This window comes from Medicago truncatula, chromosome 7 (assembly GCF_003473485.1).
Source record: "Medicago truncatula cultivar Jemalong A17 chromosome 7, MtrunA17r5.0-ANR, whole genome shotgun sequence".
Taxonomy (NCBI): Eukaryota; Viridiplantae; Streptophyta; class Magnoliopsida; order Fabales; family Fabaceae; genus Medicago; species Medicago truncatula.
In genome coordinates this window covers 2,013,198-2,028,876 of record NC_053048.1, presented here as the reverse complement: position 1 = coordinate 2,028,876, position 15,679 = coordinate 2,013,198, and the positions used below count along the sequence as shown (strand labels likewise).

General features: G+C 30.0%; 1 protein-coding gene, 2 long non-coding RNA genes and 1 pseudogene across 4 annotated transcripts; 3 read left to right on the top strand and 1 right to left on the bottom strand.

The window, feature by feature from the left end:
* Positions 1–7,010: 7,010 nt before the first annotated feature.
* On the top strand, positions 7,011–7,701 carry LOC120577150 (uncharacterized). The gene is made up of 2 exons (XR_005643204.1): positions 7,011–7,326; positions 7,422–7,701. It is a non-coding gene; the product is annotated as an uncharacterized lncRNA (long non-coding RNA).
* A 930-nt stretch (positions 7,702–8,631) lies between these two features.
* Positions 8,632–12,844, bottom strand: LOC120576810 (uncharacterized). Its single transcript, XR_005642878.1, has 3 exons — positions 12,712–12,844; positions 9,406–9,451; positions 8,632–8,978 (listed from the first exon to the last, which is right to left on the bottom strand). It is a non-coding gene; the product is annotated as an uncharacterized lncRNA (long non-coding RNA).
* LOC120577271 (uncharacterized) lies at positions 8,908–9,023 on the top strand (annotated as a pseudogene).
* LOC120576809 (uncharacterized) lies at positions 10,377–12,098 on the top strand. 2 transcript variants are annotated; one of them, XR_005642877.1, is made up of 3 exons: positions 10,377–10,884; positions 11,158–11,248; positions 11,825–12,098. XR_005642877.1 is itself a non-coding variant. In XM_039827311.1 (2 exons), exons 1-2 carry the CDS (start codon positions 10,783–10,785, stop codon positions 12,023–12,025), a joined length of 303 nt encoding a protein of 100 aa, XP_039683245.1. In that variant the 5' UTR covers positions 10,377–10,782; the 3' UTR covers positions 12,026–12,098. The 2 variants fall into 2 exon arrangements, 1 of the variants encoding a protein (XP_039683245.1); XM_039827311.1 differs by lacking the exon at positions 11,158–11,248.
* Positions 12,845–15,679: the final 2,835 nt, after the last annotated feature.

The following is a 15,679-nucleotide window of genomic DNA, read 5'->3' as shown; positions in this document are numbered from 1 at the left end:
ACTCAATTAAAATGGGATGGAGGAAGTAGTATATTATATATTAGTTACAGATAATTGAGGCTCAAGTTAGACATAGTTGATGTCCACGATACTTGGTGCCCAAAACAACATCATTGTACAAATACACATTACAACATAATGAAAGAATTGTTTTCCCCCAACTGTATCATTATGTTCCAAGTCCAAATTTCTATATTTAATCACCAATTCAAGCAGAACTTTCTTCACTTCGGAAAATCACGTAATAAAGAATTTTGTAAAATCCTTTATGAAACATTATATTCTCTCAAAGAGAATATTGGCACCAAGTTTTTCACCACCAAGAAGAATAAATCGAAACTTTTTAAATTGGGCATCTCTAATAGAGAATTTGTTGGTTGGGATTACGGGAAAAAAAGTGAGAGTGTAGTACTTGACACTTATAGAGAGCTTTTGTTGCGAGGAACAACAAAGGTTTTGGTTTGGGATGTGTCTATATCTTCTCTAAACTTGTGTCACGTGGCCAACAAGCCATATTTGCATGAAAGCTTTAGGTTCAAAGATCTTTAATTGTCCAATTTCTAGGGTTCTTGAAGATTGGCTTTTGTATGATTTCTTAGTATTGAAGAAATCTTTGCAATCATACATTGTAATCTTTATCAACATAGTGGAAGTCCGTGATAGACGTTTTCTATCATAAAGAGTGGATGTATCCTTAGCGATGATGAAAAAGGGAAATCACTATAAATCACGGTGTCTCTGTCCCTTATCTCTTTTACATTCTTTAGGAATTTTGATATACGAATGAATTAATTGAGTAATTACCAAGTTATGTTGAGAGTGGATGTTGAAATATGTTGATGAAGTCATGTGAAAAACATAACTCAGCATGTTTTATCTTGTCTAAATGGCTAAAAAATTTAGCTTCATCATGTCTTAAAAAAATGTGAATGCTTTTAAAGAAATGGTAAGTTGCACATTTAAGTGTTAAAATGAAGATTTAAAAGACTATGTTTTCTACGGACGTCGCTACACAACTTTAGCTTGCCTAGAGGAATTTGGGAAAAACAAATTAAAGTTTCCCCTCTGAGTTATATTTGCAAAATCTTACAACCACCACATTTACTCACATTGGAACACACACACCACTTTTCTTCCATTGTCATAAACTTACTTTTCATACTAGTCTTTGATGTAAACCATTTACTCACATCCAAATACTAGTCTTTGATCAGCCTTTTGAGCCCAAATTGCAGAATCTGTATCACTTATGCACTGTCACATTTTTTAAGCATACATTATGTGCTTACCGAAATTTCCCTGATGTCCAAATACAATTACAAAACTGAACAATCAACCAGATTTTGATTTTTCTTGAAAATAAAACCCCGAACCATCGTGATATTGTGTCCATTGTCTTACGATAGAGGAGCAATCAATTAAGATATAGTTTTATTCAAGATGGGGAGAAATAAGGAGCATACTTTCATCTCAAGTAACAAGGTGAAATTTCAAATACTATCTTGACAACATTTGAAAATGAAAAGAAAAAGGAAAGAGAAAAATTGAAAAACAAATGAAAAATAAAATATATAATAAGTTGTCAAGAATAGTTTTTATTACATAATTCTCATAATTATGTAATCTCATGCATAAAATAATTATGTAATACTATTTAGACACACGATTTTAGCAAATGTCTCACATTCTTTATGACCCAATGATTAAATTAAAAAAAAAACAAATTGATCCTAGGTAAAAGTTTTTCTTTTCCCTTTATTATCACGAAAGGTTAAAACACTGATGAAATTTATTTTAAAGGAAAGAGTACACGGGAAAGGACACATTTTATGGATATACTCAAGAGACATTTATTAAGTATTCTATTTTCTTGAGAACGCAAGTTTTATACACTATAAATATATCAATTCATATCCTATTTTTTAGATGCAAATAGCAAAAAATATGGCTGAAACTATGAAGTTTGTTTATGTTTTGATTCTATTTATTTCCATATTTCTTGTCATAATATTGTGTGATTCAGCTTATTTCCCAAATTCTCGTCCTTGTAAAACAGATAAAAATTGTGCACAAGTGAAAAATTATATTTCTAAGTGTCTTAAAGGCCTCTGCGTACAGGAAGAGTAAGATGAATGAGTTCTAGTTCTAGCAAAATAATTGTAGATTATACTTTATGCTAGAATATTCGAGAAGCTGTCATTTCGTTTTTGTGCATGCACCAAATAACTGTATTTTCTTTTTTCTTTTCCAAATTTTATGAACCATGATGTTATGATTTTGAACTATTAGATGTTGGCATCAAAATGAAATAAGGCGGAAAATTGTTTTATTTAGAGTGTATCCGTATCTTGTAAATTTGACGGTATCACCATGGCCTGGATTTCAGCTATATATTGATAGCAGGGAATAAATAAGCAAGAAAGATAAGAAATCAATGTATATATTGCATAAAAGATTCTAAGAATACATAATTAATACAAGTAAAAAAATTGTCGATTAATATCACATAAAGGAACATGTGCCAAGCTAAATTGTGATAAAAAGTAAAAAATCCCAAGAGTTTCCTTTTCTCATCAGATCCAAGATGGCATTCAGATTCTGACCCATCTCTTCTTACTTAGTAGCTTGAGCATCCATCTTCTGCTTCATAGCAGTCCTCTGAGCAGATAATTCTGTTTTAATTTATGTTATGATCTCTTATTTCAAAGCTTATAGCTCGAAGCATGCACACCAGAAGATGAGGATGGTTGAAGAACGACTTTAATGATTATCAGATGCTCTGGGAAAGCAGGACACACTCAGTCTTCTTTAGTAAAAGGAGGTGGATAATACACTACTCGTATTGCATCAACAATAGTAGAAGTCTACCAGATCCATCTTCGTCAGATAGTTGATAGGATCTTCATGATCCATTCCAATGAACGGATTTGCATGTAGAAATTGGATAACTCATGTCTTGATCTCAATCTGCCTCTGGTTATTTCCAGGTCCAGCAGATCGGGCATATTGTCTTGGACTGTTGTTGTTCATTACTGCAACTGACTATTCTTCAATTTTGGCCATGGTTGTTGTTTATTGTAATGACTTTCGTTAATTTCTGGATTTGCGTCAGTTTTTCCTTTCGGTCTGTTCGATCTTAGGATCGTAAAACAGTTGAATTTTCGATACTTTGCCTTGCATCAACAAATCCCAAAACAATTATACTAACAATTAGTAGCCAAGTGCATTATGAATATAAAATCTAAAATTAAGAAAAGAAAATAAAACAAAATATTCACAAACTTTGAAGGGTTCGCTAAGCACACTATTTATGCGTAGCGAATCGATCAGAAAAAGAAACTATATATATATATATATATATATATATATATATATATATATATATATATATAGGTTCTGTCTAATTCGCTAAGCAAAAAACTCATGATTAGTAAAAATTACATAACATAACCAAAACTCTGTTTTTACAAACTCAAAGTAAAAGTAGAAGTTGCCTTTGAGGATTACGCGTGACGTCTACCAGATCCATATCTTCGTCAGGTGGTTGATAGGATCTTCATGATCCATTACGATGAACAGATTTGCGTGGAGAAGTTGCATAACTCATGTCATGATATATATATATATATATATATATATATATATATATATATATATATATATATATATAGAGAGATTCTTTCTAATTGAATCATTTTCCCAATAAACCAAATTAACGTTCATATATATACAACTCATCTTCCTCCCTAAAGGGGAGTGGAGGTGGTTAAATAATGTTTATTTTCTTATTTTTTTTCTACTAAGGCAAAGGAAATTATATTAAGGGGATGATATTTAAACACCCTTACTTTTTTTTTAACACTTATTCAACATTTTATTTTCTCTTTATCTATCTTCATTTTTACAGAAAAAGAGAGTAAAAATATAATATAAATATGAGAGATATAATTATCCCAAAAACCAACACTGAATGGTACTACAAATATCATTTTTTAATCAATGGTTATGTTGTCTAATATGTATCATTTTAGAAACCAGGCTTCTTAAAGTCCATTTATTTAATCAGGAGGAAATCTAATATGAATATTCTCAAAAATTGTTTTGACATATATGCTCAAGCACCATGACAAATTATTAATCTAAGCAAGTCCATTATTTACATAGGCTATATTTCTGTATGGTGGATGATTTGATTGCAAATTTGTTGGGTTTCTCTCTAGGTTCTATAGAAGCTTCTTAGCATATCATATTCCTTCTGTAATTAAGTCTCTTAATTATGTAATCCTACGTATAAAATAACTTATGTCATACATGCTATCCAGATACATGATTTTAGCAAATGTCTCACATTCTTTATTCTTTACGATCCAATGATTAAATAAAAAATAATTCGATCCTACATACATTTTACTTGTGCATAAATATGGTATCATACCAACGGTACATTATATCTGAAGATAATTTTATGGTTGTCAAAAATATTTTTTTCCCTTTAGTGGTTTAGGATTTAGGAAAAAGTAATAAAAATTATTTTAAAGGAAAAAGTATACTGAAAAGTTAGTTAAATAAAATACAATTCTTATATTATCAAGTTTATTATTTGAACTTTTTCTAAGAGAGAAAAGGACAAACACGTTGATATATTCAAGAGACATTTATTAAGTATTTTAATTTTATGAAGGTTGTCAAAATTTTAAAAATGCTTTAACTATTAATTGCTTTTATGAGAGCATAAAATTTATACACTATAAATATATCAAATCTTAACTTACTTTTTAGATTCAAAGAGCGAAAATATGGTTGAAACTATATGAAGTTTTATTTATGTTTTTATTCTATTTATTTTTATATTTCATGTTATAATAGTATGTGACACATTTCAAACATATGACACATTTTACAAACTCCACCACATAAGAGAATCATTTTAACAGTTAAGTTAAAAATTAATTTTTATCTTACTCTTTTATCAATGGATTTTGTTAGAAGCCACCTACGAAAGAGTCTTTTAGCCATACACACCTCAAGGTGTGATTTCTACTTTTTAGTTATAACTTTGCTAAAAGACACCTTCATAAAAATTAATTGGTGTCTTTTAGCAAATGCTCATAGAATAACTTGGTAAAAGACACCTTCATATACAGTGAGATTCGATGGTTTCAATTGACGAACAAGAAACAAAATATGGGAGTAGTTAGTTTTGGATGGTTTCAATTGACAGACAAGAAACAAAATATGGGAGTAGTTGGTTCAAAATTGTTTTGAAAACCGAACCGACCGCTTTAACCGTGATCCGGAGGTGTAACCGGTTCGGTTGACATATTAGATCGGTCATGTAATCAAACCTGTGAGAACCGGCATGAACCGGAAAAACTCGCTTATATCCGACGAACTAGAGGTTTACTGAGCCGACCGTGTTTCTAGAAAATCAACTATTTTACATATTAAAAAAACTAAATTTGCACCTGGCAAGGATTGAGCACAGGTTTGGCAGCCTAACATACATTTTAACGCTAGAAGCCACCACACCAGGGTACTTGTTTGTGTAATTCTTTTTTTTTGGTCAGATTGTTTGTGTAATTCTATTAGTTGTTAATGATTATACATATCTTTAAAATTATTAAATGAAAAACATTATTCACTTAAGTTCACATTTTATCGTGTATTTTTTTTTCTAGAAAAAAGAAACTTGTAAGTGTCTGTATTTTTTTTGTTAAAGTGTTTCTAATTTATTATTATACTCATAATGAATATATATAAGAATTAATTTATTTGTTTGACAGGATAATATTGTCATAGTAGGTAGACTTAAATTTGAAGATCATATTCGAGAAATCATCTTAATTTATTTGAAAATATTTTTTCTTATCATTTATTAGTGTTATATTTTTTTTATAGCCCGAGTCATCCTATTTAATACAAAGATAAAAACTTTATGAAGACCGGGTATATGTCCGAGTCATCCGATTCTTACATGTGGTTTGACCAATGACCCTATCATTCAACCAATGACCCACTGACCCATTACTTTTACCGGTTCGATGACCGGTCTAGTTTTTAAATCTACGAGTTCAATACAAATTTGCAATTTCAATTTTTAATTGATAGGGAATTTCAATTTCATAAAATACAAACGAATCAAAATTTAGGGTCCGAAAACAATAACTTTAATGGAGGGATTTTATCAAATCCGTCTTGAATTTGCCCTTAATTTAATTTAATAAAGATCTAGATCAAAAGAATAAACAGAGTGCAAGTTTGAGATAGGATGCGAGTAACATCATAGTAGGGGCATTCTTGAGATTCTTTTATTAGATGTTGTAGAGGTTCCTTAGTCCCATCTCATGCGATGTATGCATATGTTTTAATGATTTTCTTTAAAGTTACTCTTGCTAATATGAATATTCTCAAGAATTGTTTTGACATATATGCTCAAGCACTAAGACAAATTATTAATCTAAGCAAGTCTACTATTTACACAGGCTCTATTTCTAAAAGATGGGAGCATTTGATTACAAAATTGTTGGGTTTCTCTCTAGGGTTTATAGAATAGAAGCTTCTTGGCATATCATATGCCTTTTTTAATTAATTCTCTAATTTATGTTGTCCCATGTATAAAAGAACTTTTGTGGTACTATTGCGACACATGATTTTAGCAAATGTCTCATATTATTTATGATCCAATGATTATTATTTATAATACAATGATTAAATAAAATAAATAAATTGGTCCTAAGTGCATTTTACTAGTGCATAAATATGGTCTGAATCCAATGATGAATTATATCCGTAGATCATTTTATGATATTCAAAAATATATTTTTTTTCCCTTTATTATCATGAAAGGATAAAAAAATTATGAACTTTATTATTTATGATCCAATGATTAAATAAAAATAAATAAATTGATCCTAAATGCATTCTACTTGTGCATAAATATGGTCTCAATCCCAATTGTACATTATATCCGTAGATAATTTTATGATATTCAAAAATATATATTTTTTTCTTTATTATCACGAAAGGATAAAAAAGTTATGAACTTTTTTTGAAGGATTCCAAAAAGTTAGTTAAATAATATTGAATTCTTATGATTATCAAGTTTAATATTTGAACTTCTTTCTAGATGTGGAAAGGACAAACACAACACACTTATATACTCAAAAGACATTTATCATTATAATTTTATGAAGGGTTTTAAAATTTAAAAATGCCTAATCTATTTAATTATTTTTATGGGAGCATAATTTTTATACACTATAAGTATATCAAAAGTTATCGTATTTTTTAGATGCAAAGAACGTAAAATATGGCTGAAACTGTGAAGTTTGTTTATGTTCTGATTCTATTTATTTCAATATTTCTTATCATAATAGTATGTGATTCTTCTTTTTTACCAAATTCTCGAACTTGTATAACAGATAAAGATTGTCCAAATGGGAGAAATTATATTGGTAGGTGTCGTAAAGGTCAATGCCAACAGAGCCCACTGAGATGAATGAGTTCCTGCTCTAGCAAAATAATTGAAGATTATACTTTATGCTGCAATATTTGAGGAGCTGTCATTTGGTTTTTTGTGCATGAACCAAATAATTAAATTTTCTTTTTTCTTTTTCAAATTTTATGGACTTTGAAATTATGATTTTGTACGTTTAAATGTTGACAACGAAATGAAATAATATAGTATATCCTTATCTCATATATTTGACTGTATCAACATGGCATGAATTTCATATACACACATTTTAAGTAAGATATGTAAAAGATTGAGATTTTATCATTCTCTAATAAATTTATTATCACATAAATACATTTTTGCAATGAAAAACAAACAAGAAACTTAATAAGAGAAAAGTATGTCATTGTATAAAAGTTTCCATTATATGTTTCTATGAGTATTGATTTAGGTGACATAAATTTAGTTAATGTTTTTCTTATGTTGCTGTTTGGTTTGATTTGGTTCGGTTGGTAAAATAAAAACCGCAAACCCAACCAAACCATGCGGTTCAGTAATAAAATGATTTGAATACATCCCAACCAAATAAGGTTTTTGCATTTTCAGTTTGGATTGGTTCTGTTTTCGGTTTTTCAATTGGATTGCTTCTGTTTTGAACACCCCAAGAAGTAACTGATCCCCGTCATCAAACACAAATTGAACAAAAAAAAAGAGGCTAAAATATGGTTTTCGTCCATGCAAATATGTCTCGTTTTGGTTTTAGTCCCTATAAAAAAAAATTGTAGAAAAAAGTTCCTGCAAAATGGGACTATATTTTAAAAAACAATATTTTGCATAGACTTTTTTCTACAAAATAGGTACAATCGTCATGTGTCACGCACGTAAAAGTGTCATATACTGAAAGAAACAAAGGGAGTATAAATTCGATAATAATGGGGGAGTATATACTTGGTTGCATTATTGTCCTTGGATTCCTAAGAACACACACAACCTTCAAGTTGCAGACATCAATGCTTAGCTATTTTTAGGATACATGGAAATAAGTACTCACTAATGACCTCATTTTAAAATCCAAATCCATGCTAAATTATACTCCATTCTGATTAAAAATATAAGAAAAAAATGTTAAACAAAATAGATATATTTGATTAAATTTTTTAATGGAATACATTAACTTTGTTCAACTTTTATTTATTTATTTTATATTTGGGACCATAATAATATGTACATTGAATTTGCTTTATTGACCGTTTGTTACACGTTTGTCATGCGTTCATCCACCACTTGTTAGAAATTAATGAAGCTGCCTTTGTTTCTTCTTTAACTTGTGTTTGATTCCTTTGTTTTATCTTTATCTTTCTCCTCTGAGGGTATTTAAGTTCCTTCGGATGCCAACCATTATATCTAAAGACTTTATAATTCTCTATGCATATTCAACATCTTATTTTCTCTTTATCTTTCTCTTCCTGCCACATAACTTATCTATAAAATTGGAACGATATAGAGAAGATTATCATGGCCCCTGCGCAAGGATGACACGCACAAGGGTTATATCATATCATTCTCTCTTATCTTTTAATCTTAACTTAATTGCACTTTTGGATCCCTATCTTTCCAACAGTTGCGGTTATGGACCCCTAACTAATTTAAATACAAAACAGCCCCCTATGTTTTGATTCTTTGGCAGTTTTGAACCCCCAGTCCAATGTTGACTCGGTCAACGCTGACGTGGCACCCTAAGCGAGGTGCCGCGTGTCAATTTTTTATTTTTTTTTGCCTTGGGGGGCCAAAACTACCAAAAATCAAAACATAGGGGGCTGTTTTGTATTTAAATTAGTTAGGGGTTCATAACCACAACTTTTGGAAAGATAGGGGTCCAAAAGTGCAATTAAGCCTTTAATCTTTTTAGGTGTATATACACTCATATAGGGGTATATCAAACATCTTACTGTAATTATGATGCAGGAGGTAGCCGTATGAGAGGTCCCTTGTGAGCTGTATGATTTTGAAAGAGCAAATTTGCAAAGAAACAAAGATAAAGTGTTATGAGCTAGTTATATTCTAGAAATGGAAAACATAGAGATTCTTTCCACTTTTTAAAGTTGTCCCTTTGTGTTGAAACTTCTTTTTTAATCATTCAAGATCAAGTACTTCTTCTTTTTCAAACCTTTGTTTTTAATTATTGAATAGTTGTAGGCTCCATGCTCTGTGTTTTTCAAGTGTATTGTGTTGTTTATATTTTGTGGTCATGTCTGTCTTGATTCAATAACCTGCCGAACTCAATTTAATATGCCGAACTCAATTATGTAACACTTTTGATTCTTTCCTTCAATGATGGTCCACAATCGCATAAAAGGATGGTCTTTTTTAATTTGTGCCTACTTTGTCAATGTTATGCTTTATTGAAAATAAAAAAGAAGATAAAGTTTGTATACTAGTAGTAGTAGTAACCATAGGAGAAAGGACGACTTATATTCTTTCCTTCTTGATTGATTTATTTTAGTATAACTATCATTGCTATTTTATAGTTGTTATAGATCATAAGCATTTGCATTGCCTCATGTTGTTTTGTGATTTCAGTGAGATTGTGGCCGTTGGATCGGTATGATTGAGTGTGGAGATTTTACGCGGATATAATTTGTAAACATGGAATGTGGTCTACTGCAAATGTCATGTACTTTGAAGTTATAGTGTTGTTTGATTTTTGCAGGGGCATGTGTTGTCACGTTTGCTGCATAAAGTACTGCATTTTTTTTTTGTTGCACATAATATTGGTAGGAAGTTTCTGTTTCATTTAACAATGACTAATCTCCGTTAAAAAACATGTGGAAGACATAAAATATGTCATCATTTTTCATCAATTATTTTCATACGTGAATTGAACCCTAATCACATATTTAAAAGGTCCAGGTCCCTTGCAACTTGGACCAAGAATATGTTGGTAATTATTGCATCCTTTTACTCTTCTTAATTTTATGCTTTCAATGTTGTTTTGTTTGGTGGTGACATTCAATGTTATTTAAACACAACCCCATCCACTTCACTTATTCATTCCACTTCTTTCATCTCAAACTTGTAACCTTCCACTAACTTCCGGTTTTCTTTCACTCATTCCCTTACTCACAAACAAAAATCTTAAATTGTTTTTTCTTCATTTCTTTTTCTCAATTATTTCTCATCCATCTCTTTCAACTCTATCATATTCATCTTCATCTATCATTTATCTCCCTCTCACCAATCTTACAAATATATTCCCATGTGATATATGCCACAATGTGAGAGACTCACATGGTCAAGTTATTTTGCTTCAACTTTTTTTCTCAAGTATGGAGGAGCCTCACGACAAGGAGAACACAACATCGTTGGAGGCAAGGTGTGCATTGACCGTCAAGGCTGTAACCTTGGGCATGGGTGGAATCGGTAAACAGGTAGTGAATATATCTCTGCATTTTGTTCATCACTTGCTCCTGCTTCCTCTTCTTAACTTGCTACATGTTTTTCTCTTCTCTTTATTGCATACATTTCTTTCCCTATCTTTTCCTTGATAAATTCCAGTTTTCACCTCCTCCTTAATTAATACTTTAGGTTAAATGTTGTTTCAGCATTTTTCCGACTAACACTAAACTAAAACTTAATGGAGAGAATTAATATGAAGATTGGACCCTAGGCTCCGATATTAATCCGCTATTTGTGTACTTTAGTGCAGAAGCACCACTAGATGGCTATGCTGATAATATAGGATTTATGAATGAAAACTCAGCCGCCTTTAAAGCCCTTCTTGTATACATAGAGGTATTTATTTCTGTTAATATTTTGTTTGTTTGTTCTTGTCCTGGCGTGTTGTGGTTTTGTGTTTAATTATATAGTTTGTGTGTGAATTTATATGCTTGAGTTTGGTGCTTTAATATCAAGAAAGATCTACCAAAAATTGTTTTACTATTAAAAACATACTAATTTTTTACTGTTAATGAGCTGCAAGAATCTGAGAGGTGTGAGAGGCTTGGTAAGTAATTTTTTGCTATGTTCAATTGTATCTCTGATAATTTTTTGTCCTAATTTTGATTTTGTATAGGAAATATCACTTTGGGATAAATAATCATAAATTTAAGGCTAAAAATCTGAGTTGGGACAAAATTTGTAACAAATATAATATTTAAAGGATTAAAAAGTTCGATTTTGACAAAATAGGGGGCCTGTTTTTTTTAGCATGATAAATAGAGGAATAAAAGAAAATATATTTAACATTTTTACAATCTAAACATCTGTTATTTTTTTACTATGGATTTTATTTATTTATATCATCAATTTCTCATTCGAATGTTGTATTTAATTTTAACATTTGCTATATTCTTAATAATTTCTCATCAGCATCGATACTATGGGAAATCAGTACCATTTGAATCAAGGGAGGAAACATTCAAGAATGCAAGCTCTATTGGGTATTTCAGCTCGGCACAGACACTTGAAGATTATGCGGAAGTGCTCATACATATTAAGAAAACACTAGACCTCTACCCGGGCAATAGTTGTAGAGTTATTTCTAATAATAGTTATACTTTTAAAAAATAGAGTTTGTTCATATATTCGTAAGAATGTCTATCCTATTTGCTGTGAGTTCAATATAAAAAGTGTGTGATGAACATATACGTTGTTTTTTGTATTATTCTTGGTAACTATAATTTTTTGAGGGGATAGTTGGTAATTTATAGAAGTGAATTAGAAAAGATGGAGAAAGAAAAGAAGAACCATCGATTAATAGATTTTATCGGATTGTGGTTATGTTTTTTTTTACAAATGGATTGTGATTATGTTTTGCTCAAATAAATTTCAATTTTTTTTTTATTTAAAATGAGCATATATATAAAGATGGTTAAAATGATGAAGAATGTGGGAGAAGGAGGTTATGTGGTTAAGTGGGAAGATTGTAGGTTATGGTGCTCAATTTTTTTTTTAATTTAATTAATAGAATCTATAGTATTGTGTTTAACTGGGATGAAGCAATTTTCATTTTCATTTATTTTTAATTTAATCAATAGAATTTACAGGATTATTTATTATATAAAATATAATATAATCATGATTACATTTCATTTTATCAATGTTAATTTGTTTTCTCTAATTTAATGGTTTCAGAAAAAATAAGTTACATGTAATATTTGTCATACTTTCAATTGATAAATATGTGAAGCAGAAGAGAGGTAGAATAGTTTAATTAAGGATAAAAGAAAAACAACGCAAAAGTTTTGAGGGAGAACCTGTAAGATTGATTATAGGTATAAATGATGATAATGAATTTGTGCACAAATTGCACCGTGTGATTTTGTGGTATATGAGGAAACCACTACTTATATTATGAAACTGAGAAACAAAGATTATTTTTCATTAAATTTAACAGTAGAGTACAAGAGTGTATATATACAATTTGAAATGTACTATCAATCTACTAAGATTGTACTGCATTACAGTTACTTGTACTGCAAGTATTAGGGAATTGTACTATACTATGATTACTTCTACTGTAAGTAACAGGTGTCTCTCCCTCATTAGTTGGAGTAAGCTCATGGTGTAATAATTTTTAGGGTTAAATATGTTTTTGGTCCCTATAAATATGTCAACTTTTTGTTTTAGTCCCTCTAAAATTTTCCTTCAACTTTTAGTCCCTATAAAATTTTCAATCACTACTTTTGGTCCCTATTTTTAATTTAATTTTTGTATTTTTTAATGAAATTGTGCAGAAATGTGTCAATTATTCTAAAAAAAAATTCTAAAAAATTTTAGAATTTTTTAACAAAACACAAATTAAATATGAATTTTTAACCGTAAAAAATATAAAAATTCATATTAAATTCATGTTTTGTTAAAAAATTCTAATTTTTTTTGGAAGTCATTCTTATAATATTTTGAATTTTTCTGAAAAATTTTATTAAAAAATATAAATTTTAAATATGATTTTACTTTAAAAGAGGGACCAAAAATGAAGATTGAAAATTTTATAGGGACTATAAGTTGCAGGAAAATTTTAGAGGGACTAAAACGAAAAGTTGGCATATTTATAGGGATCAAAAACATATTTAACCCTAATTTTTAATTCAATAATTTTTGGAACTACAAGTAATGAAACATTATTCAATACAAAAAAAAGAAAAAGGACACACATAGATATATTTGAGATATCTTAACAACATTTTTTTTTTTAACTTTTCTAACAACTTCTACAAATGAATTTCGATAATGTCTTTATTGAATTAGAAGACAGACAACTTAATTTGGTACCTTGTGTTGATATTGATTTAAGTGAGGATAATATATCTCCAGGGTGCTTTCCCATTAAAGTTTCAAGTGCCACTAAACCAAAGCTATATACATCACACTTTTCATTCACAACCATAGTACAGGCAAGCTCTACATTGATTAATTAATTCACCATGAGATATTAAAGGATCCAAATAAAATTATTTAAAACAATTGCTTTGTCTTTTTTTTTATTTTCACATAGATTTTGAAAAGGATGTGTATTTAATGTTTTTATTTTGTAATGAGTATTGGGTTAATGATGCTTTACCCCTGTAATATAGGTCATTTTTTATTTTCGCCTCTGTAAATTTTTTTTTTTTTGAATACCCCCCTAATAGGTCATAAAAAAACGAAAAAATTCTGAAAAAAAAATAAATAAAGTCGTTTTTTTATGACCTATTAGAGGGGTATTCCAAAAAAAAAATTTTTTACAGGGAGGTAAATAAAAAAAAAATTACAGGGGAGAAAACAAAAAATGACCTATATTACAGGGGTGTAAAACACCATTAACCCATGAGCATTCATCGGGTACTCTTTTTTGTATGAATTTGTCCAATTTTGACCTTTCATTTTAATAAAATATATAAATCTTTATAATCAACTCTAAAAATACTAGAATAAATAGTAGTTTAATTAGGAGTTTAGTTTTGAAAGCTAACTAATACGTTTAATAATTTAAAATAAAAGTTATATTTAAGGATGAGTTTTATTTCAAAGAGAGTAGGCATGACAATAAGATGGGATGAGGACGGGTTTTACCATTTCCATCCCCGATTCCCATATACTTATCCATTACCATACACATACCCAACATAGATTATCATATCCCCATCTCTGATGGGTTTGGGTATCCCCGCCCCACCCCTGTAGCAGTAGTGAATAATTTTTTTCATAATTTATTTTTTCTTGCCTCGGTAGCAATATTGTAATACATTATGCTGCAATATTCTCACTTTAAGATTTTCTTGATCGAATGATTTGGTTACTCCTTCAAATATCAGTGAAATTTTTTATAACATAGCACTTATCAATCATTTGGGGACGGATTTGGGTTTGAGTTAAGTGTGGGTATCTATATCCCTGTTACTCATCTCATACAAGTGGTTTGAAATCGGAAAAAATACAAACATATACCCAAACCCAGTTAAAGCGTGAAAAACCCATCAAATTCGAGTGGGTTCGGACGCATACTTGCGGGTATGGATTTTACTGTCACGTCAAAAAGAGAGCTTATATAGAGGCATATAGTTAGTCCTATATTGAAGGAGTCGAGTTGCTCCGAAGTCAGAAACAATAGCCTGCCACTCAGAGTTTAGCAAGATATTGCTACTAGATATATCTCTATGCACTATTGGAGGGGTGCAATCATGATGAAGATATGAGAGACCAAATGCAACCCCTTTAACAACATTAAGCCTTTTTCTCCAATTGAATTCCACGGCTTCTACTTCATCATACAAGACAGAGAACAAGCTACTTTCTCCATGTACTGATAAATCAAAAATATGATTCTTTTGTGCAAGCAGAATCCATAAAGCTTCACAATATGTCGGTGCTTTATTTCTGATAATATTCTCACTTCATTTTTAAAACTCTCATTAAAAGATGGAACCTCTACTTCATAGCCGTGAAGTTTCTTTAAGGCAACAACCTTGCCACATGGTAATTGTGCCTTGTAAACACTTCCATATGCACATGTTCCAATACAATATCTCATGTCAAAATCTTCTTTTGCTCTAATGATGTCATCATGTGCTACCTTTCCATTGTATTTCCATAGCTGTTCTTGATAGAATTATGACGAAACTTCAAGCATACTAGAAGTGATAAAGCTAGTATTAGAATATTAAGGATCGAAAGAACAATGAAAACACTTTGCCTGAATTTATTATTGTTTTTGCGAGGTGACAAAGGTTCGAATTGGTAAAA

What these genes read in the sequence shown, in the direction of transcription:
- LOC120576809 (XM_039827311.1), top strand. Translation starts at nt 10,783, where the DNA reads ATGGAGGAGCCTCACGACAAGGAGAACACAACATCGTTGGAGGCAAGG. An exon ending in TGGGTGGAATCGGTAAACAG is followed by an intron (nt 10,885 to 11,824) that starts GTAGTGAATATA and finishes ATTTCTCATCAG; the next exon opens with CATCGATACTATGGGAAATC.